The sequence below is a fragment of the Oncorhynchus mykiss genome, chromosome 13 (genome assembly GCF_013265735.2).
Source record: "Oncorhynchus mykiss isolate Arlee chromosome 13, USDA_OmykA_1.1, whole genome shotgun sequence".
In the NCBI taxonomy this organism is placed as follows: Eukaryota; Metazoa; Chordata; class Actinopteri; order Salmoniformes; family Salmonidae; genus Oncorhynchus; species Oncorhynchus mykiss.
The window spans coordinates 40,084,857-40,105,848 of NC_048577.1; the positions used below are offsets into that span (position 1 = coordinate 40,084,857).

Consider the following 20,992-nt stretch of genomic DNA (forward strand, 5'->3'; position numbering starts at 1 on the left):
GAAATTCAACAACAAAGACACAGCTAGGCTAAAACATTCAAAACTAGACCTCACCTCCATTCAGTCCAGACGCCATAAGGTGTGATAAAGATGGCTTGTTCGCAGCAGCAAGAGTGTGGCTCTGTTCACGAGCCAGACAAGCCAAATGGTCTGAGTGTACACTGGGTATCTGTGATACAGAACAGTGAGTGACAGACACAAAATGTGTTCCTTATTTAAACACAGGGCATATGAGACGGCTATACATCTTGGAATAGTAAATCATGTCTATTGTAGCACTGTGTGATGTACCTGCTCCTGTCTCATGGTGTTGGTCTCTGTGCAGCATAGGCCCTGAGGGAACAGCCTCTTCACATCCTGAACAGCTCTCTGATAGCTCCTCGATCCTACAACATAGTATTATATCATTCATCATGAGCTACTAACATTACATCTGAAACATTAAAGCCTTGTTCCAAAGCCAGTCTCAGCCACTCTGTAACTGATTGATCTATGTTGTCTGGCAGGGCCTGGAAGGTGGCCCAGTATGGTGCAGGGGCGAAGGCCACTGACTGACCATAGATGCCGCTGTGTAGCTGGTCCGAACTGTAATCGGCCCTCCAGAGGAATTGGTCCTGAGCGCGGGCCTGGGCAGGGTCCTCAGGTCCCAGCACGTCCAGTAGCCTCTTCACAGCATTCTCCCTCTGTAGGCACAGAGCCAGGGAAGGCCCAGAGCTCAAGTACTGGACATGGGCTTCTACAGCAGAGGGGTCCTAAGGGGAAAACACAAGAGGAAAAAAACACAAGAGGAGCCAATGCATTAAAAACAATATAACAATCTGTCCACTGGCCTGGTTTAGGTAGGTAGGAATATGTGAGTTGCCTGATGCTCTGCAGCAGACGCCAGTGACACAGCTGTGCTATTGTCCAGAACCAGCACATGCAGGCCCACCACAGTGAAGCCACTCCGCTGGACTTTGCTGAGGATTTTCCCCAGAGCATGGCCCCACACTCCAGGCTTGAACAGACACAGTGTGACCAGCGGCTGGGGACCTGATGGAAACAGACAAGAGTGGCAAACAGGGTGTTTACACATTTTCAACTTTTGTACATATTTGTAACCATTGTTGAAGTAATCGACTTTGCAAGTAACCAATGTTTAATAAAACATCCTACATTACATCATGCTATTTAAAAGGTCAAAGTTCATCCAAATAAACCCGTTTCCAAACTCACCCTGCACCATGCAGTTAAACAATGACTCACACTGGGAACCTGTAAGAAATATTAAACAAGTCAGAAGGGAGGCGGGTGAGAGAGTCGATTGAATGTGCTGATGACCCGGTGACACATACCAGCTACATTAATGCGAGGTGGGGGTAGGAACTTCAGTAATGGGCGCACACTGTGATCTGAAGATGAGAGAAAATCCACATAGCTATCCTTGACATGATTGCCCCAGATATAGGGTACAGTGAAATAGTACCTAGTTTGCACTGACTAGTTTTTACCAGGGATCATGTCTCCCAGGGAGAAGAAGAGGGACGCTTGTCTGAAGGCCAGTTCAGGAGTGGGAGACAACAGTATGTTCAGGTTCCCGGGGTAGTCCCGTGGCAGGAGCCGCCGTAGCGTGGCGAAGGCGTCCACCCTCCTCAGAGCACACACCAGGGCAGGGGAGGAGGCCAGGCCCACCAGGCTGCTCTGCCACAGCCGGTCTCCTACCTCATAGGGGCTCACCTCCCGCGCCTGCTGCCGGGACAATGTAGGCAGCCATTTCAGGGCCAGCAGCTCGAATCCATCCTCCACGACATCGCCTGACGGAGAAACAGGGTAGATAGGAGAGAAACGTAGGGCAAGGTTAGGTAGGTGAGGAGTTCAGTGCTACAGCTGAATTGCAAGTACAATATCGGTATTATGAATAACATTATGCATTTTAAATATATTTCATTACATAGGCTGTGTTGTGGGAATGGTTAATGTGGGGTAAAGTACCTGTTGTGTCCCCTGTCCAGAGCCTGTGTAGCAGGCTCAGGCCCTGACTGATGTCCCTTCCAGACAGCGTAAGCACCACCACCTGCTCCAGCTCTGGGTTGGATGGACACCTGTGATTGGACAGCACCACATTGCAGGGGTTGGGTACGGCCCACATTCGCCCACCTGAGAACCAAGCATGAACATAAACTCAATTAAACCAGGAAGCCAGGGAGGGGGTCATCATTGACAGACTGTGTTAACTCTTCCCTTACCAAAGCTATGGAGCAGGCTCTCTCTGTAGGGCAACATGTGAAAGCAGCTGCTCGGGTCCAGCTTTCCTTCATCTGACAGTCTGATGTGGATACATCCCAACAACCTCTGCTTCTCGAACTCTTTCATAAGGGCTGAGAAAAAGAGGAATCAGTGTCAATAAACTGAACATTGATGTCACGAGCTCAAATGCCTCTACAGTACCTATCAGCATCAAATGGGATACATGTTCTTTATACACTGACTGTACAAAACATTACGAACACCTGCTCTTTCCATGACATAGACTGTGACCAGGTGAATCCAGGTGAAAGCTATGATCTCTTATTGATGTCACCTGTTGAATCTACTTCAATCAGTGTAGATGAAGGTGTATTTTTTTTTTCCACCTTTATTTAACCAGGTAGGCTAGTTGAGAACAAGTTCTCATTTACAACTGCGACCTGGCCAAGGTAAAGCATAGCAGTGTGAACAGACAACACAATGTTACACATTAACAAGTCAATAACACAGTAGAAAAAAAAGAGAGTCTATATACATTGTGTGCAAAAGGCAAGAGGAGGTAGGAGAACAATTACAATTTTGCAGATTAACACTGGAGTGATAAATGATCAGATGGTCATGTACAGGTGGAGATACTGGTGTGCAAAAGAGCAGAAAAGTAAATAAATATAAACAGTATGGGGATGAGGTAGGTAAATTGGGTGGGCTATTTACCGATAGACTATGTACAGCTGCAGCGATCGGTTAGCTGCTCAGATAGCAGATGTTTGAAGTTGGTGAGGGAGATAAAAGTCTCCAACTTCAGCGATTTTTGCAATTCGTTCCAGTCACAGGCAGCAGAGAACTGGAACGAAAGGCGGCCAAATGAGGTGTTGGCTTTAGGGATGATCAGTGAGCTACACCTGCTGGAGCGCGTGCTACGGGTGGGTGTTGCCATCGTGACCAGTGAACTGAGAAAAGGCGGAGCTTTACCTAGCATGGACTTGTAGATGACCTGGAGCCAGTGGGTCTGGCGACGAATATGTAGCGAGGGCCAGCCGACTAGAGCATACAGGTCACAGTGGTGGGTGGTATAAGGTGCTGTAGTAACAAAACGGATGGCACTGTGATAAACTACATCCAGTTTCCTGAGTAGAGTATTGGAAGCTATTTTGTAGATGACATCGCCAAAGTCAAGGATCGGTAGGATAGTCAGTTTTACTAGGGTAAGTTTGGCGGCGTGAGTGAAGGAGGCTTTGTTGCGGAATAGAAAGCCGACTCTAGATTTGATTTTAGATTGGAGATGTTTGATATGAGTCTGGAAGGAGAGTTTACAGTCTAGCCAGACACCTAGGTACTTATAGATGTCCACATATTCTAGGTCGGAACCATCCAGGGTGGTGATGATAGTCGGGCGTGCGGGTGCAGGCAGCGAACGGTTGAAAAGCATGCATTTGGTTTTACTAGCGTTTAAGAGCAGTTGGAGGCCACGGAAGGAGTGTTGTATGGCGTTGAAGCTCGTTTGGAGGTTAGATAGCACAGTGCCCAAGGAAGGGCCGGAAGTATACAGAATGGTGTCGTCTGCGTAGAGGTGGATCAGGGAATCGCCCGCAGCAAGAGCAACATCATTGATATATACAGAGAAAAGAGTCGGTTCGAGAATTGAACCCTGTGGCACCCCCATTGAGACTGCCAGAGGACCGGACAACATGCCCTCCGATTTGACACACTGAACTCTGTCTGCAAAGTAGTTGGTGAACCAGGCAAGGCAGTCATTAGAAAAACCGAGGCTACTTAGTCTGCCGATAAGAATATGGTGATTGACAGAGTCGAAAGCCTTGGCCAGGTCGAAGGTGTATGTGTACCATTCAGAGGGTGAATGGGTAAGACAAAATATTTAAGTTCCTTTGAACGGGGGATGGTAGTAATTGCTAGAACTGCAAGTGAAGTGTCAAGCTAGAAGTGTCAAGAACTGCAATGCTGCTGCGTTTTTCAAGCTCAACAGTTTCCCGTGTGTATCAATGGTCCACCACCCAAAGGACGTCCAGCCAACTTGACACAACTGTGGGAAGCATTGGGGTAAACATCGGCCAGCATCCCTGTGGAACACTTTCAATACCTTGTAGTCCATGCGCCAACGAATTAAGGCTGTTCTGAGGGCAAAAGGGCGTGCAACTCAATACTAGGAAGGTGTTCCTAATGTTTTGTACACTCAGTGTACTTTTGAGGTGATAGAAGGAGAGATATTAGGTATTACAGGGTTAAGTGCTATACCTGCAGGCAGGCTGGCACAGTGACGCAGGCCACTCTCTCTCCTCAGAAGTAAGACCAGGCAGTGGGAAGACAGCTCAACTTTCTTCTCATCCACAGTAACAGTGGGCGGACTGCAGAACACTGCCACCTTGTCAAAGAGAAAGACAAGTTTTTAAGGGCATAGTCAACATTGATCTCACCAGCTTCTCTCAGGCACTTTGCTGTCATTTCAGTGTGGTGTGACTGATCTGGAGACAGTGTGGTGGAGGTGGGGTTGTTACCTGCTGTCTGGTGAGTCCCAGTGCCTGGGTTCGTTTGGTGGGGAGCTGCAGCCTCTGGACCCCCCTCAGACTGAACCCTCTGCCCTCACACACAGACAGAACCCGGCTGTAGCAGCACGGCGCCACCGCTGGGGACACTATCAAGAACACGTCCACTATGAGGTGGGAAGGGAAGAGTCAGATCCACAGTAAGACATTTTGAAACTTCCAACTACTGTACTTGGGATCGAGACTAGAGTAAAGCATTAAGCCATAACTCTAACATTGTTGACCTCAAGTGTGTACTTGTTTCTGAGTTACCTTTAACAGTAGCACACAGGGTGGTAGAGGACCTGGTTAAATACAAGGGGCTGCTTCCCTCTCCATCACCAGGGGCAGAGCTGAGAGTGTTGGAAGAAAATCATGTTTTTTGTGAAATACTTTGACTACTGTTTGTGTTGTGTATGTTATATATATATATATATATATTACCCAAGAAGATGAAAACGAATGTATCAATCAATGTTTACTGAGTAAACCTTCAGCCTCTTGACCTTCCATCTACTCATGATGATTAACGATGTTGTTGTTTTTCAAATTGCTTGTTTTTTTGTTGTTGTTGCTTCACAACGCTTTGAGATTCTTTATGTGAGGTTATAGCACTATAAAAGTTCAATAAATTGTTATTAGTAGTAGTAATATGTTTGTTTTTCTACTTGTAATGTTTGAGTGATGGTTGTGAGACATCAGGATGGCTCTGGACTACAAACACACCTGTCAGTTGGAGCCTGGTCAGGGTTCTGGGAATTATTCCCTGGAACTCTCCCTGCGAACCACGTGACCAGTTCTCTGTGCACACTGCTGGCCAGGCGAGGGGAGTAGAGGAGGGGCAAGTTCTTGCTGCTGTAGTGCAGGGCGTTGATGGATGCCGGGTCTGTCTTCCTAGCCAACAGGGGGTCTGAAGGGCCTGTTACATCCTGCCACACGGTGCGGGCGTGAGGCCCTCGGACAGCCAGGGCAAGGACGGGCTCATCGGCCCCATCATCTCCCTGCCCGTAGGATACCCTGCCTGAATCGGAGACATACTTACTATAACTTACTGAATCATTCCAGTCTAGGCCACTGAAGATCTGCAGACTAGATAAGAATATAACAGAATAGAATATTAGTTGATAGACGTTTTACCGGCGCTGTTGGTCAGAAGGTCAGGAGGAGGGTAAAGGAGGCGGAGGCCACACACATCCAGGCCTGAGCTGTGGAGAAGCTGGAGGGTGTGGTGAACCACCAAGGGATGCAGGAACAAAGACGTGTATCCCAGAGCAACAGCTATCTGTGAGGAGAAGAAGAAAAAAACTGTATGGTTGATTTCCTCATCCCATGACCATGGGGTATTAACCCTGAGGTTAGACGATACCAAGGAGTTTTGGAACAGCTGAGACTAGACGTTCTTACCTCTGTGTGTAGCTGCTGAGTGCACATGGTCTCAGGCCTCTGACAGCTGAGCTCCTGAGTCTCCACAGTCTGCCAGTAGAAGCCTGGGTTCAGACCGAAGGTCCTCTTCACAGCCTGAGACACAGGGCAAATTATACAGCACATTACAGGGAACACATCCACATCATCAAGTCAATCTCAGATTCTAAGCATTCACCTGTACCTACTACCTACCATTTTGTCTGAGTTGACAGAGATAAAACTGTCCAGGCAGGAGGCAGGTATGTGGACGGTTGGGGGATAGGCCTCTTGGTCTAATAGGCTCCTGAGCTGCGGCAGCCAATGGGTGATGGCTCTGAGGGAGGTCTGAGAGAGGAACCTGCAGACACGCTGCTGGAACACACTATGACCCTTATCCACACCCCATTTCTATAAAGAAGAAAAAGGAAAATCACTTAACTGCAGAAAAGGTGGTGTAGGAACAGAGGAAATGTTTGGGTGCATTCACATAGAATTGGGAATTAGAATACTACTACTACTAATAATAATAAGTAATTTAAAAGGATCTCTATGTTCATTCCTCTCACCCGGGGTTTTCGGACAAGTTGTAGGCTCTCTCCGTGGGACACAGCACAGATGTGTAGAGCCAGTCCATCCTCTGTCCACAGCTGCTGTAGGCCGGCCACCCAGAAAGGTACAGCAGCCCTGTCATCACCCCCTTGAGGGTCTGGTGCTCCAACCTACAACACACAAGTTAGAGGCCTCAGTAAGACATGGACTCCATCTCAAACAGAGTAAAAATAATCAGATGATCTCAGTTGAATGACGTTGTCAAGGACTAGTCAAATAAATATTCACCAAAGACAGAAACCAAGCAACCAGAGCATTGTATATAGTGGATTTGGTTGTGGCTGACTCCACTGTTGGTGCTTTCCAATGAGGACTGCTGCTGGCTACCAGGCCGGGACTGGAGAGGCATACAGTCAGCAGCAAGCACTCCTTATCCTCCATATCAGCAGGCAGAGTATTAACTGATTGTAGGTGAGAGGCCTCCTGGGAAAAAAAGAACGAAAAATATGATATATGTAGGGGTAACGCTCAATTTATCAAATGGCACTGAGGGAATGACAATGACAAAGAAGACTGAGTGGAGAGCTATTGAATAGTGAGCACTGAGTCTCTGTTCCAGATGAACTTACAGTGTCATAAAGAACATCAGTCTTCTCAGCGGCAGGCTCCCTGTCTCCAGCAGACCTTGTTGGTCTAAAGCTTTCCAGCTGTTTCTCGAGCTGTTGCTGGCGCTGTGCTCTCTGTTTCTGTTGCTCTCTCTGCTCTCGGTCACTGACAGGTCACAAAACAGGTGTTCAGCCACCAGTGGAGGCTGCTGAGGGGAGGACGGCTCATAATAATGGCTGGAACGGAGCGAATGGAATGGCATCAAACCATGTGTTTGATGTACCTTATTTGATACTATTCCACTCCAGTGTTTAGCATGAGCCCGTCCTCCCAAATGAAGGTGCCACCAACCTCCTGTGTGAGCCACTGTGACTAAGATTCAAGATACAGTATCTGAGACAAAGTCTCCTAAAATGAATATCGTATCTACCTTTGTTTCTTTGGCTGCCCGGTAGTAGCACTCTGCTGAAAAGCAGGTGTTCTCTCAACTGGCGGCCTGTTTTGGTCACGCTTCATTGTGATTTGGTTGTCCACCTCTGGAAGCAGAGATGTTATCTCACTGTTAGCCTCAGGCAGCTTGTCCTTCAAGGACACTCTTCTGGGGGTTCTGCATGTAGAATCTGCTGGAACTGGATCTTTCCTGTCCGGCTCTCTCCTGTTTCTGTTCGCCTCGCGTAACATTCTGAGTAACAGGCTCTTTCCAGTTACTTCCCTGGGAGAAGAAAAAAATAAACATTGACTCAGGAAGGAGTAAAACTGTAATTCACAGATACAGAGCCATTATAGTACTGTATATTTACAAACCTATGTAATAATGTTTAGAGCTTTACAATGGGTCAGTTATTCAAGGCAATATTTACTCTTTTCCATTCAGTAAACCAGACCGTATATTATTGTCTGTTTTCTTATCAGATTGGTTTTCGTCATGTAGGTTGGGGTTGGTCAGCTTCATGGATTGTGATGAAGCGCTGTTACATGGTCTGGTTGTGTTCGTGGGAGGCTCAGGGTTACGTAAATCAATATAAACGGTGGGCGCTTCCTGGCGGCTTGGCTGCAACTCAAATGCCATCCTTTTGAAAGACTTTCTCCATCCACCATTTTGTCTGCAGTAAACAAAATGTTCATGTTAATTAATTACATTATTCATAATCATGTGAAACCCACACAACATGATCATATATTTTACCTGAAATTGGTAGGATGTTGGACAGGTGCTTTCTGAGGCACACCAGAGGTTTTATCTGGCGCAGTTTCTCTTTTCTCTTCAGCATCTCCACATGACTGTGTCCTACAGAAAGCAGACAGCCTCTCCAATATAGTATCCTGTGACCTTACATTGTCTCCATCTGTGACCAAATTGAGAATGAATTGATTACATCATTATGATAATAGCATTGAATGTGAATGACATGCTAGGTGCACACTGGTTACTCTACATCTACTAGTTGTTCAGCAGTAGCTATACAGTTGAAGTCGGACGTTTACATACACCTTAGCCAAATACATTTAAATTCAGTTTTTCCCAATTCCTGACATTTAATCCTAGTAAAAGTTCCCTGTCTTAGATCAGTTAGGATCACCACTTTATTTAAAAATGTGAAATGTCAGAATAATAGTAGAGAGTGATTTATTTCAGCTTTTATTTCTTTCATCACATACCCAGTGGGTCAGAAGTTAACATACACTCAATTAGTACTTGGTAGCATTCACTTTAAATTGTTTAACTTGGATCAAACGTTTTGGGTAGCCTTCCATAAGCTTCCCACAATAAGTTGGGTGAATTTTGGCCCCTTCCTCCTGACAGAGCTGGTGTAACTGAGTCAGGTTTGTAGGCCTCCTTGCTCACACACACTTTTTCAGTTCTGCCCACAAATGTTCTATAGGAGTGAGGTTAGGGCTTTGTGATGGCCACTCCAATACCTTGACTTTGTTGTCCTTAAGCCATTTTGCCACAACTTTGTAAGTATGCTTGGCGTCATTGTCCATTTGGAAGACCCATTTGCGAGCAAGCTTTAACTTGTCTTGAGATGTTGCTTCAATATATCCACATCATTTTCCATCCTCATGATGCCATCTATTTTGTGAAGTGCAACAGGCCCTCCTGTAGCAAAGCACCCCCACAACATGGTGCTTCACGGTTGGGATGGTGTTCTTTGGCTTGCAAGCCTCCCACTTTTTCCTCCAAACATAACGATGGTCATTATGGCCAAACAGTTCTATTTTTGTTTCATCAGACCAGCGGACATTCCTCAAAAAGTACGATCTTTGTCCCCATGTTCAGTTGCAAACCTTTTTTTATGGCGGTTTGGGAGCAGTGTCTTCTTCTTTGCTGAGCGGCCTTTCAGGTTATGTCGATATAGGACTCGTTTTACTGTGGATATAGATACTTTTGTACCTGTTTCCTCCAGCATCTTCACAATGTCCTTTGCTGTTGTCCTGGGATTGATTTGCACTTTTCGCACCAAAGTATGTTCATTTCTAGGAGACAGAATGCGTCTCCTTCCTGAGCGGTATGACGGCTGCGTGGTCCCATGGTGTTTATACTTGTGTACTATTGTTGGTACAGATGAACGTGGTACCTTTGCATTTGGAAATTGCTCCAAAGGATGAACCAGACTTTTCAAGGTTGGCCTTGAAATACATCCACAGGTACACCTCCAATTGACTCAAATGATGTAAATTAGCCAATCAGAAGCTTCTAAAGCCATGACATCATTTTCTGGAATTTTCCAAGCTGTTTAAATGCACAGTCAACTTAGTGTATTTTAACTTCTGACCCACTGGAATTGTGATACAATGAATTATAAGTGAAATAATCTGTCTGTAAACAATTGTTGTAAAAATTACTTGTGTCGTGCACAATATAGATGTCCTAACCGACTTGCCAAAACTATAGTTTGTTAACAAGAAATGTGTGGAGTGGTTGACAAATTAGTTTTAATGACTCCTACCTAAGTGCATGTAAACTTCCAACTTCAACTGTGTCAGTGATACCTTAGAGTTACCCTATTGTCTACCTGGTTGTATTTCCATAGGTTCGTCAGACACACTGCCTCCTAAAAAGAGTCTGTCTGTTTGAAGAGTCAGAAGAATCTGGTCCAGATCCCAGTGCTCCAGTGGCTGGTAAAAACACAAAGGTACTGATTTGTAGGACATAACACTTCATCAGTATTTATCTAATGGTCAACAAATACATTAGTTATTATGTAGTACCTTCTCAATTTATAACAGGAAACTTAAACTCACCTCAAAAGACAAAACAGTTTGACTATTTTGTAGTGGCTTTTTCATAGAGCCATTTGGTTCAGTTCTCGGTGTCTTTCTCAAAGCATTGAGTGACTCCAATGTGTTTTCTTCACAAGCTGTGTTGTGTGAAGTCTGTGGCGATGTGGACTCAGTTGTTTTTTGTCTGTTTAGTGTGCCATGGCTGTGGTGCGCTGAGGTGTCCCCTTTCATCTCCACAGGAACGTTGCTGCGTGGATGGCCTCCTGCCCAAGCTGCATTTCTAATAGAGTCATGGCTGCATATCTCATTTACCGTATTACCTATGGGACTGAGCTCCTGGTGTGTGCCCTGCTGGGCTAAATCAGTAGCTTGATAAACTCCATGGGGTTCAGTTGTAGGCTCTCTATGAGGGCAAATGGTCTCCTCTGTCAAACACAGTTGTGGCTGTGCCATAGATATTAGAAGCTCCTGTTTGGGATACACACAGTAACCTTGTCAAGGACTCGTCACCAATTGGCGTAAACTTGCTCCTAGCTATTTCACGTTACCTCTATTTCAGAGTCCTCCAATGACAGACACTCTAGGCACTCTGTGTGTTTAGGAAGAAGGGCTACTGGTCGCCGAAAGATGGAAATGTCTTCTTCATTTTCAGACTGGAGAGTAAGATTAGACAAATGTCAGCTAACGTTTGATACATTTATCTAGATTTACTGTGGCAAACACAATTCAAACTCTTGTGGAACAGCAAGTAAGTAGCAAAACTCATACAAATTAAGGGTTTTTCATAGGGCTAGCTAGCTAACGTTAGCTAAGTGCAGTAATCAAACTCACCGATGAAGAATCCGAATCAATGGACGGAATATGGGGTTTGAAGCTGTCAAAAAGAGCATTCCAACGCGTTGAAGGATCTGTGTCCATATTGACATAAACTAATGTATCTATAATCATCAAGATAGACCACTCTTATGTGAAAGCAGTAGCAGTCAGCTCCACTAAGTTAGCTCAAGTTAAATAGCTGCTAACAACAACTAGCAAACTGTTGGTTACCATAACAACTGAACTAAGAGAGTGAGGAGCGCATATCAATTATGGAGGAGCACGTGTTGCAGTGCAGAAGAGATGTGGCCTGGGGAAAGATGGTCAACATGAACATGTCAACATCTGTGATGCGACTGCGAGTTAAGTAATGTAGTTCAAGTTCTGCGGTCTATGAATCCTGCTGTCAAAGCTGTATTGGAAATGTGCTGCTGTAAAATTGCTCCTGCCCACTTCTTCAAAATGAAAACGTTATAGTGTCGTTATATGTAGGCCCTGAAGGTTTACTTCTCCCTCTGCTTAGAGTTCTGTAGTACCTTCTTATGATACAGAAGGAAGTGTTTGCCTTGTGTACACACATGGTCCATCTGGCCCCTCAATAGCTGGGCCTCTGCACCTTTAATTGGTAAAGGCTGCTATTGTTTACCTAGGGCCTATATCTATATTTGGTTGTGTGACCAATTCCTTGTTGAGCAAATCTGTCTCTTAAATATTTATTCAGAGGACAAAAACAAACATGACTTGTGTTTATTCAAAGGAGGAGTTTAATAGTCACCCATTCAAAAGTGGACTGCTTTGAAACATGTCCTAAAAGCTAAAAGTACTGTACACTGTGTATTCTATTAGGCTTACTTGCAATGTTAATGAACATTTCATGAAATATGAAACTAACTAAAAGTGTATGACGCAAAAGCTACATACTTGCAACATGTAGGGCCTAATTACCACAGTAGCAAAAATATTTTGTTACATTACATATTTTGAGAAATAATTAATATAGGCTAAATCATTGAATGTACAGGGAAAATTGTAGGCTAATAACAATTATTTTGAAATTATTGTCTTCCAAATGTCTGGCGTCTTTGACCCCTTCAGCAGTTGTTGAAATGTTCGTTGCTGATATCCCTCAGGTCATGGCCAACCAAGCTTGGAGGGCTGTTGCATGTTATATTGTTGTAGATGGTGACAACAGTGTGGGGTTCCTCTCCCTCAGCCAGGGTTTCCACTTGCCGGGGCACCGTCTGTGGTCTCCTCAAGCTGTAGTCTCTAAGGGGAAGGACACTGCAGTCACACTTCCAACGGTTCCCTGTCAGCCACAGTTGGTGTAGGGTGTCTGGGATATCTGGTGGAATGCTGCTAAGAGCGTTATCTTTCAGGTTTAGATAGCGTAGCCTGGGCAGCAGCTGCATGGTACCATTGTGCAGGATCTCCAGCCTGTTAGCTGAGAGGTCCAACCACGAGAGATGCTTCAAGGGCATGAGGGCCTCAGAGGGAAGTTGACGGAACAGGTTGCTGGACAGCAGCAGATAGTCCAGGTTCTTCAGGCCGTAGAAGGTGTGGGAGGTTAGGACCTCGAGCTTGTTGAATCTCAGGTCTAGTTGTTGTAGGCCCAAGAGTTCCACGAAGCTCTGGCGCTCCACCACAGAGATGTTGTTGTTTTGAAGAAAGAGTCGTCGCAGACCCGATAGTCCAATGAAAGCTTGGGTCGTGACCCTGGTCAGACAGCCCTTATCCAGGTGAAGACTGTGGAGCTTAGCGAGACCTTTGAACACTTGGTCTGGAAGACTGCGGAAACAGCTGCCAGACAGGTTAATGACAGCCAGGTGAGAGAGGCCCATGAAGGTGCCCATCCGGGCCTCCTGCACCTGGTTGTGCTCCAGCTCTAGAACCTCCAGGTGCCCAAGCCCCTCAAAGATCCTGTCCCCCAAGGCATGAATCCGGTTGTAGCTCAGACGCAGTTCTTCAAGGTACTGCAAGTCACGGAAAGTCCTGGGCCTTAGTCCACTGATGGAGTTGTTGGAGAGCCGCAGCACATGGAGGCTGTGAAGACCAAGGAAAGTCTCATCGTGGAGCGCTGACAGTTTATTGTTTGTGAGATCCAGCCATCTGAGGGACTTCATACCCACAAAGGCTCTGGGTACCACCGTCACTATCTGATTCTGAGCCAGGTAAAGCTTTTGCAGTTTGGGGAGCTTCATGAACACATTAGCCTTAATGACCTTCAGGTAATTTCCGGTGAGGTCCAACTCCTTCAGCTCGGTAAGACCTTGGAAGAGTTGTGGCTGTAAGTAAGCCAGCCTATTCCCAGCAAGAACCAGCTCCCTCAGGCCATGCAGGTCATGGAACCCAGTCTCAGGCAACACTGCTAATGAGTTCCACCCCAAGTTGAGAAGCCACATATGTGGGAGGCCAGCAAACAACTTCTCCTCAATGCGGGACAGTTGATTGTTATGGAGACTAAGCGAGGCGAGGTTAGGCGTGTTCTGGAAGATAGTGCCCGGCAATGAACGGATTCGGTTGCGCTCCAGGTGGATGTGAGCTAGCGACTTAAGCCCTCTGAACACCTGGGAGTCAAGTGACACCAGCTGACCGCTCTGTAGATTCAGAAAATCCAAGTTGCTGAGATCCTTGAAGGCGGTGGCAGGCAGAGTGGTGAACAGGTTTCCATCCAGCCAGAGGGAGCGAGTGGAGACAGGCACGTCGGAGGGGGCCTGGGTGTAGTTGCGTGCGCTGCAGTAGACATTGAGCTCTAGACTGTAGTCGTCATGCAGACAGGTGCAGCCCTTGGAACAAGGAATGGGCTCAGTAGGTTTCTCTCCCCCTGTGTCAGGGTCTGGCAACACCAGTGATGTCCCCAGTACCCACAACACCAGTAGCACAATGGTGTGCATAACAGCTGGGGGTAGAGAACAAAGGAAGTAAGCTCAATGTTGGTGTTCCTTATCTAAAACTACTTAATATGCTTATTCTCTTTGTAAAAACATGTATTTTCTCACATTTGAAGTCCTCCCTGAAAGCCAATAAATTAACATATGTACTCAGATTACTCAGATTTTACATGAACCAATTTAAGATCAATAGTATAGGCAATGCCTAGGCCTATTTCCAAATTTGTAAAAAAAAATGTTTTTTTACTGCAAACATTCATGACTAAAATATGCAAAGCTACTATAAGTGTACATTCATTTCTATTATGTGTAATTTTAAAAGATGAAAGTTCAATGAATCAGAATAGTTGACCTTACCTTATATTTCAGCGATTTTGACTGAGGTAGACCGACAGACAGCCACCCACCAAACGAAGGACGTGTGTATTTGTGTTTGGAATGGAAAACCTGCCTAGTCTTTCTAGAAAAAGTCAGACCCACTGAACTCTCAGAATTAACCTGTTCATACCCTATGACCAGCATCAGCATCAGTCTTTCAATGAGACTATGGTCCTATCTCTCTCAAATATATTTTTTATACATATACAAACATATCAGTATCTTTATAAGTACATTTTCAGTGAACATTCTTAACTATTTGATGTTCAAGAATTTAATTAACAAAATGCATTTTTTTCCCCATGACCTCAGTTACCGCTTATCTCTCTATTGGTTCTTAGTTTTAAACTCAGATTTGTCATACTACATAACATCATTAATACTGCAAAAATTAATATTATATGAATGTCTACTGTACATATGGTCTGGGGGTCTGACTTCCAAGTAGCCTTTTGCTGTTTACTAAAGCCAGGGTCCTGTCTCTGAGTACATTTACTGTAGATTATGACTGATACAGACAACATGGCGGAGAGACAAGACAAACCTGGTGCAATAAACCTGTGCTGGCTGAAAAGTAGCAATGGCATTTTGAAATGTACAGTTGAAGTCGGAAGTTTACATACACCTTAGCCAAATACATTTAAACTCAGTTTCACAATTCCTGACATTTAATCATAGTAAAAGTTCCCTGTCTTAGGTCTGTTAGGATCACCACTTTATTTTAAGAATGTGAAATGTCAGAATAATAGTAGAGAGAATGATTTATTTCAGGTTTTATTTCTTTCATCACATTCCCAGTGGATCAGAAGTTTACATACACTCAATTAGTATTTGGTAGCATTGCCTTTAAATTGTTTAACTTGGGTCAAACATTTTTTCACACGCTTTTTCAGTTCTGCCCACACATTTTCTATAGGATTGAGGTCAGGGCTTTGTGATGGCCACTCCAATACCTTGACTTTGTTGTCCTTAAACCATTTCGTCACAACTTTGTAAGTATGCTTGGGGTCATTGTTCATTTGGAAGAGCAATTTGCGACCAAGCTTTAACTGATGTCTTGAGATGTTGCTTCAGTATATCCATCCAATTTTCCATCCTCATGATGCCATCTATTCTGCGAAGTGCACCAGGTCCCCCTGCAGCAAAGCACAACATGATACCGCCACCCCCGTGCTTCACGGTTGGGATGGAGTTCTTCGGCTTGCAAGCCTCCCCCTTTTTCTTCCAAACATAATGATGGTCATTATGGCCAAACAGTTTTAATTTTTGTTTCATCAGACCAGAGGACATTTCTACAAAAAGTACGATCTTTGTCCCTATGTGCAGTTTCAAACCGTAGTCTATTTTTTTTATGGCAGTTTTGGAGCAGTGGCTTCTTCCTTGCTGAGCTGCATTTCAGGTTATGTCAATATAGAACTAGTTTTACTGTGAATATAGATATTTTTGTACCTGTTTCCTCCAGCATCTTCACAAGGTCATTTGCTGTTGTTCTGGGATGATTTTCACTTTTCGCACCAAAGTACGCTCATCTCTAGGAGACAGAATATGTCTCCTTCCTGAACAGTATGACGGCTGCGTTGTCCCATGATGTTTATACTTGCGTACTATTGTTGGTACAGATGAGCGTGGTACCTTCAGGCGTTTGGAAATTGCTCCAAAGAATGAACCAGACTTGTGGAGGTCTGCAATTCTTTTTCTGAGTTTTTGGCTAACTTCTCTTGATTTTCCCATGATGTCAAGCAAAGAGTTTGAAGGTAGGCCTTGAAATACATCCACAGGTACACCTCCAATTGACTCAAATTATGTAAATTAGCCTATCAGAAGCTTCTAAAGCCATTACATCATTTTCTGGAATTTTCCAAGCTGTTTAAAGGCACAGTCAACTTAGTGTATTTTAACTTCTGACCCACTGGAATTGTGATACAGTGAACTATAAGTGAAATAATCTGTCTGGAAACAATTGTTGGAAAAATTACTTGTGTCATGCACAAAGTAGATGTCCTAACCGACTTGCCAAAACTACAGTTTGTTAACAAGAAATTTGTGGAGTGGTTGACAAACGAGTTTTAATGACTCCAACCTGTGTAAGTGTATGTAAACTTCTGACTTCAACTGTATTACAAAAAGAGATTCAGGTTTGTACTTGCAGTGTGCGTAAAAGCTCAGTATTAAGAGTTGTGAGATGTTTTTTTTGTCCGAATTTCGTCTTGATATCAGTGCACTGTAGCTAATCATTATCCCAGGTAAAGGGAAATGTAGCTGTTTCTTATCTCACAGCACACACATTGACCGGCAAACAGACTGTGATGTTAAACGTGGGTTGACTTTCACTTTATTCTCTTTCTCTGTAGCTTGGTTTCGTGAACTTACTGGACTACCCAGAACCGGACGTGTGCCTAAGGACGTCCAAATTCAATAAAATCTAACAGAAAACATGACCATTGGCTGGACAATCCTGGACTTTGACAGACTGGCAGTTAAGAAAATACATGGGTATGTTGTGTAATGCCTACTCTAATACTGGCAGGCATTAAATTACATTGTTTTGTCACACTGAACACATTTTTGTCGCTAAATTATATCCTAAACCTTAAGTAGGTATATCAGGGTTTTAAGACGAAAAGTCATCATTTTGACACAGAACTGTCACCTTAGGCTTAGTTCTCTGTTTAGCTCAACAAGTTTCTCCTTTCACAATGTGATTGTTCCATGATAGTGAACAACATGAGACTTGCCTGAAGGTTGTTAGAAAGATAAAGCATCCCTAATATTTAAGCAGTGTGTTTAATGTTTATAATTGGTGGTGCTATTCACTTCTTTCACCACTAGAGAACACTGCTGCTCTGTTACCTAGGCATATGAGACACTTCGAAGGAATCCGAAAGCTCACTTTCTCTGAAAGAAAAGACCATTCAGCATACAATCAAGTTATCCCAATCTGTTTGCAGGTGTTTACATGTTTTGAGATATTGTTTTACTTTGAATCAGTCCAACAAGATAGCCACCTTACCACGTACACTCTGTCATGGCAATGTTTCATTCAAGTTTGATTCATAACTTCCATTTCTGCTCTAGCAGAGGAGGCCCTTGTTTGCTACAGCATGGTGTCAAATTAAAATAATATGGAAGAACATTGTTGAGTTTTATGCTGTTAGAATGATTAATGAGCCGTCGCAAAAAGATATACCATCTTATTTACTTTTCCTATTTTTAAGAAATGAAGGAATGGGTCTCATGAAGGTGTGTAAATCCCTGTACCGGAGGGAAATCTCCCATAGTGCGTCTTTAACAATTCCTGCTCCCCAGACAAACACCTCTAATTGGCTCACTCCCCTGCACTCAACCAGCAGAAAGGTTCCCTTCCCAGGTCTGTCAGCACCGGGAGAACAGGAGGCTTCATGGTGAGTGACAGAGCCCCAGCTGCAGTGGCAGTAAATGTAGAGCAATGTCTCGCGCTCTGCTGGGAGTCAGTGTTTATATACAGGAGGAATAGATAAACTCCTCAGTCACATAACTAGCAGTGGAAAAGTTGAGAACTTCCTCAGCAGTGGTGAACAGACCTGAAGGGCACCATGTCAGTGTGTGTTGGAGGATCCGTGCTGATAGCTACAATACCGCATCTTCCTTATATTTTTGTTATTCCTTCTGCTGCTCATGACTGTCTGTCAGAGAATGAATGCCTAGAAGGGCAAGTGCACTCTACTGCCTTCCAAATTCTATCCCAACAGTAGAGAATACTGCCTACCTCCGTTAGGCTAACTGTTGTGTAATCGTGCAGGCTGACACTGTTTTGAATGCTGGTTATGGAGCAAAGCTATGTTATATTTTAAGATAATAGAGAAAATAATATTTTTGCCAGTTGCACAGATGTATTTTTTACAGCTGGCTTATTATACAGATTGTAGGCTAACTAAATGCATTATATGTGAGGTTTGTGTATAGCGCAGGGCTGTCGAGGGGAACCTAATGGCACAAGTCCCTTAAGATCACATGCGACAGACATATTGTATGAAATCTAGCATGTTGACTTCCCTGGGATAACATATGCTGCTGGCATATTGGATTCTCCAGATGTAGGGAGCAGATAATAGGTATAATTTCATAAAAGAACATTACCATTCCGCCAGGTACTTTTGCATGATTATTGCAAGAGATGACATCAAACCCAATCCACTGACAAGTGAGAGGGGGCATAGAAGTTTAAAGTAATTTCCTTTCTCTTTATACAGGCTATGTATGTAGAGGGGCTAGAGTCAAAGAATGTGTCGTAAAAAGTTGGTTTGCAGTAGATTGTAGCCTACAACTACACAGGTGAAGTGGAACAATCTTATTTCTATTTCACAGTGATAGAACAGTACTGAATAAAAATTAAACTAGCGGCTTTGTGTGGAGCCGTGGGAGACATAGGCTAAGATGAGTTTACCTCAAGGTAATATGAAATAACCATGGAACTTTTTCATTATTTCAGGGATTAATTGTATTATCGTGTTACAAAAAAAGCATTTTAATCGACTCAGAACATGAAATAATCCCCTCGAGAGATTATTTATTACTCTCCAAGGACAAGATTCTTCTGCCCTCAAGATAAGTCTAATCTTCCCTGAAGATGTAGGATTATTCACTTGAAAAGGATGTTCCTGTAAAATTGAAAATGATGCCCCAACCCGTCTCAAAAGGGAGAGAAACTGTCAGAAAGGGCCATGATCCCCATCTGAATCAAAGGTAAAGCATAATGAAGCTGTAGCACAGAAAATACTTTGTAGGAATGAACTAACCTGTATGATTTTAAACGCTTGAATCAGTAAACATTACTTTGACCCACTGGTCTGCTGTTGAGATGAGTCCATATCACACGCCGTCTGTTGGGTACATCCCACTAGGCCTATAGGCATTAGAGGAAGCCTGCAGGCCTCAATCTAAAACAAATGGACTTATTGGCACCAATGTTCCCTCTAATGTTTTAGGGCACTGAGTCTTGTGAGCCGGAAACTTGAACCTTGTGAGAATTTTATGCAAATTCCGGCACTGATGTTCAGTGAACACTGAGGCTGTACCCTTACAGTTTTAGACAGTAGCCAATAGGCTATTGTGGCTATTTGAGCGTAATGTAGGCCTACCAACAAAACTAATGGAGCAAATCACATAACATTTTTACATGAAAATAGCTTTTGATTTCTATGATATAGCCTACATTAGCCTATATTTGGTGTTCAATGCAGGCCTACATTTTATGACACTATTAATAACGTGTTTACATTATGAAGGGCTTGACATTGATTTTTTACTAGGGTCTGTTCTGTAACACCGTGGGACAAATAGGTGACTGTAAATTGCATTGTATGATGCAAGAAACCACTTTACAAAATAACAGTAATTATTATTACCATACAGAGAATTAGACAATGTAGGCTACCTTTGCCTATTGGCTTATTTGCAAATTCAAGCCTGCGTCAAAATACATCACTGCCCCTTTAATTAAGACGTAAGCTTTTTGCCTGACTGACTTTTCAAAGACTACTTGAAATGTAGCCAACATATTTTGTGCTCTTGTAGGAACCAGTAACTCCCCAAGGCTTACCTATACTTATCTATAACTAGGCTAATAACTCGCTAACTAGCAAAGAATATCAACACACGTGCACATGCGCGGCTCTTCGCTCTGATCTGAAAAGGGCATTCAATTGCGGGTGATTGAAAGGCCGCTCGTGGGCTACCCCCGCCAATAGCATTCTACTCCTTTGCGCTCTGGCTCTGCCTACAACAAAATCAAAGACTAAAGACTAAATATTGCAAAGTTAGATTTGTTTTGTTTTGCTGATATAATGTTGATTCGATCACAGAAAAAAACGTTGATCTATATAGTCTAATCTAATGGGGCGAACTCAGTGAAGTTCAATCTCTTGCGTCTCTGGGTGCGGCCTGGCATTTCTTCTGCACAGCAGTCTTGGAGGAGGTGCGCGGTCTCGCACACGCGCAGTTTAAAGGGAACATTGATTTGCACTAATTCATTCCATCTAACTGGATGGAGGCAATATTTCACAATTAATAAGAGCAGAGGCCTTCCTTCGTGATACACATTCAAATTGATTCCCGGTTTGCGGTATGAAAACGCCTGACAGACTTATCAATTCAAGAGCTCTGAAATGTCCAGCTGTGTGAGCCAAAGCCATTTGAAACATTCGTGACTGCAATCATGCCATTCAGCCTCATGCTCGGCTTGGGAGGTTGATCATAGCGCGATGAGAAGGATTGTGACTATGTATGCTCTCGTTCATGATTTATTTTTGTTGTTACCACGCCAAGCTGATTGCTGGTCAGATTAAAAAGGGGATCCACACAACCCTATTCAATTAGGAACCC

At 43.9% G+C, this 20,992-nt stretch overlaps 3 protein-coding genes and 1 long non-coding RNA gene across 8 annotated transcripts in view; 2 read left to right on the top strand and 2 right to left on the bottom strand.

Moving 5' to 3' along the window:
• Nucleotides 1-639, top strand: part of LOC110486335 (putative E3 ubiquitin-protein ligase UNKL) — a 16,896-nt gene extending 16,257 nt beyond the window's left edge. Inside the window, exon 16 of the mRNA XM_021557852.2 lies at nucleotides 507-639. Coding sequence (XP_021413527.2) covers nucleotides 507-551 — 45 coding nt within the window. The 3' untranslated portion in view covers nucleotides 552-639. The remainder of the gene's footprint in view (nucleotides 1-506) is intronic.
• LOC110486334 overlaps nucleotides 1-11,848 on the bottom strand; it is a 13,036-nt gene extending 1,188 nt beyond the window's left edge. Inside the window, exons 1-26 of one of the 2 annotated variants that reach the window (XM_021557847.2) lie at nucleotides 11,382-11,848; nucleotides 11,099-11,203; nucleotides 10,572-11,018; nucleotides 10,343-10,445; nucleotides 8,512-8,671; nucleotides 8,186-8,428; nucleotides 7,756-8,037; nucleotides 7,349-7,490; nucleotides 7,008-7,202; nucleotides 6,737-6,889; nucleotides 6,384-6,578; nucleotides 6,171-6,284; nucleotides 5,904-6,048; nucleotides 5,493-5,787; nucleotides 5,040-5,119; nucleotides 4,740-4,894; nucleotides 4,480-4,606; nucleotides 2,226-2,357; nucleotides 1,972-2,136; nucleotides 1,491-1,793; nucleotides 1,335-1,391; nucleotides 1,216-1,254; nucleotides 863-1,032; nucleotides 557-752; nucleotides 292-386; nucleotides 55-169 (exon numbers count right to left, since the gene is read on the bottom strand). In XM_021557847.2, coding sequence (XP_021413522.2) covers nucleotides 55-169; nucleotides 292-386; nucleotides 557-752; nucleotides 863-1,032; nucleotides 1,216-1,254; nucleotides 1,335-1,391; nucleotides 1,491-1,793; nucleotides 1,972-2,136; nucleotides 2,226-2,357; nucleotides 4,480-4,606; nucleotides 4,740-4,894; nucleotides 5,040-5,119; nucleotides 5,493-5,787; nucleotides 5,904-6,048; nucleotides 6,171-6,284; nucleotides 6,384-6,578; nucleotides 6,737-6,889; nucleotides 7,008-7,202; nucleotides 7,349-7,490; nucleotides 7,756-8,037; nucleotides 8,186-8,428; nucleotides 8,512-8,671; nucleotides 10,343-10,445; nucleotides 10,572-11,018; nucleotides 11,099-11,203; nucleotides 11,382-11,498 — 4,330 coding nt within the window. In that variant the 5' untranslated portion in view covers nucleotides 11,499-11,848. The remainder of the gene's footprint in view (nucleotides 1-54; nucleotides 170-291; nucleotides 387-556; nucleotides 753-862; nucleotides 1,033-1,215; nucleotides 1,255-1,334; nucleotides 1,392-1,490; nucleotides 1,794-1,971; nucleotides 2,137-2,225; nucleotides 2,358-4,479; nucleotides 4,607-4,739; nucleotides 4,895-5,039; nucleotides 5,120-5,492; nucleotides 5,788-5,903; nucleotides 6,049-6,170; nucleotides 6,285-6,383; nucleotides 6,579-6,736; nucleotides 6,890-7,007; nucleotides 7,203-7,348; nucleotides 7,491-7,755; nucleotides 8,038-8,185; nucleotides 8,429-8,511; nucleotides 8,672-10,342; nucleotides 10,446-10,571; nucleotides 11,019-11,098; nucleotides 11,204-11,381) is intronic. The other variant, XM_021557846.2, reaches the window with a different exon arrangement.
• LOC110486337 overlaps nucleotides 11,097-20,992 on the top strand; it is a 60,269-nt gene continuing 50,373 nt past the window's right edge. Inside the window, exons 1-2 of one of the 4 annotated variants that reach the window (XR_005035537.1) lie at nucleotides 11,097-11,298; nucleotides 16,984-17,125. This is a non-coding gene — a long non-coding RNA (uncharacterized LOC110486337). Of the gene's footprint in view, nucleotides 11,299-16,656; nucleotides 16,717-16,743; nucleotides 17,126-20,992 lie in introns of those variants that run through there. The other 3 variants (XR_005035536.1, XR_002468060.2, XR_002468059.2) reach the window with 3 other exon arrangements.
• igfals (insulin-like growth factor binding protein, acid labile subunit) lies at nucleotides 12,113-14,728 on the bottom strand. Its single transcript, XM_021557854.2, has 2 exons — nucleotides 14,612-14,728; nucleotides 12,113-14,262 (listed from the first exon to the last, which is right to left on the bottom strand). The coding sequence occupies exon 2, from the start codon at nucleotides 14,255-14,257 to the stop codon at nucleotides 12,458-12,460; it is 1,800 nt and encodes a 599-aa protein (XP_021413529.2). The 5' UTR covers nucleotides 14,258-14,262; nucleotides 14,612-14,728; the 3' UTR covers nucleotides 12,113-12,457.

What these genes read in the sequence shown, in the direction of transcription:
- igfals (XM_021557854.2), bottom strand. Translation starts at nt 14,257, where the DNA reads ATGCACACCATTGTGCTACTGGTGTTGTGGGTACTGGGGACATCACTG.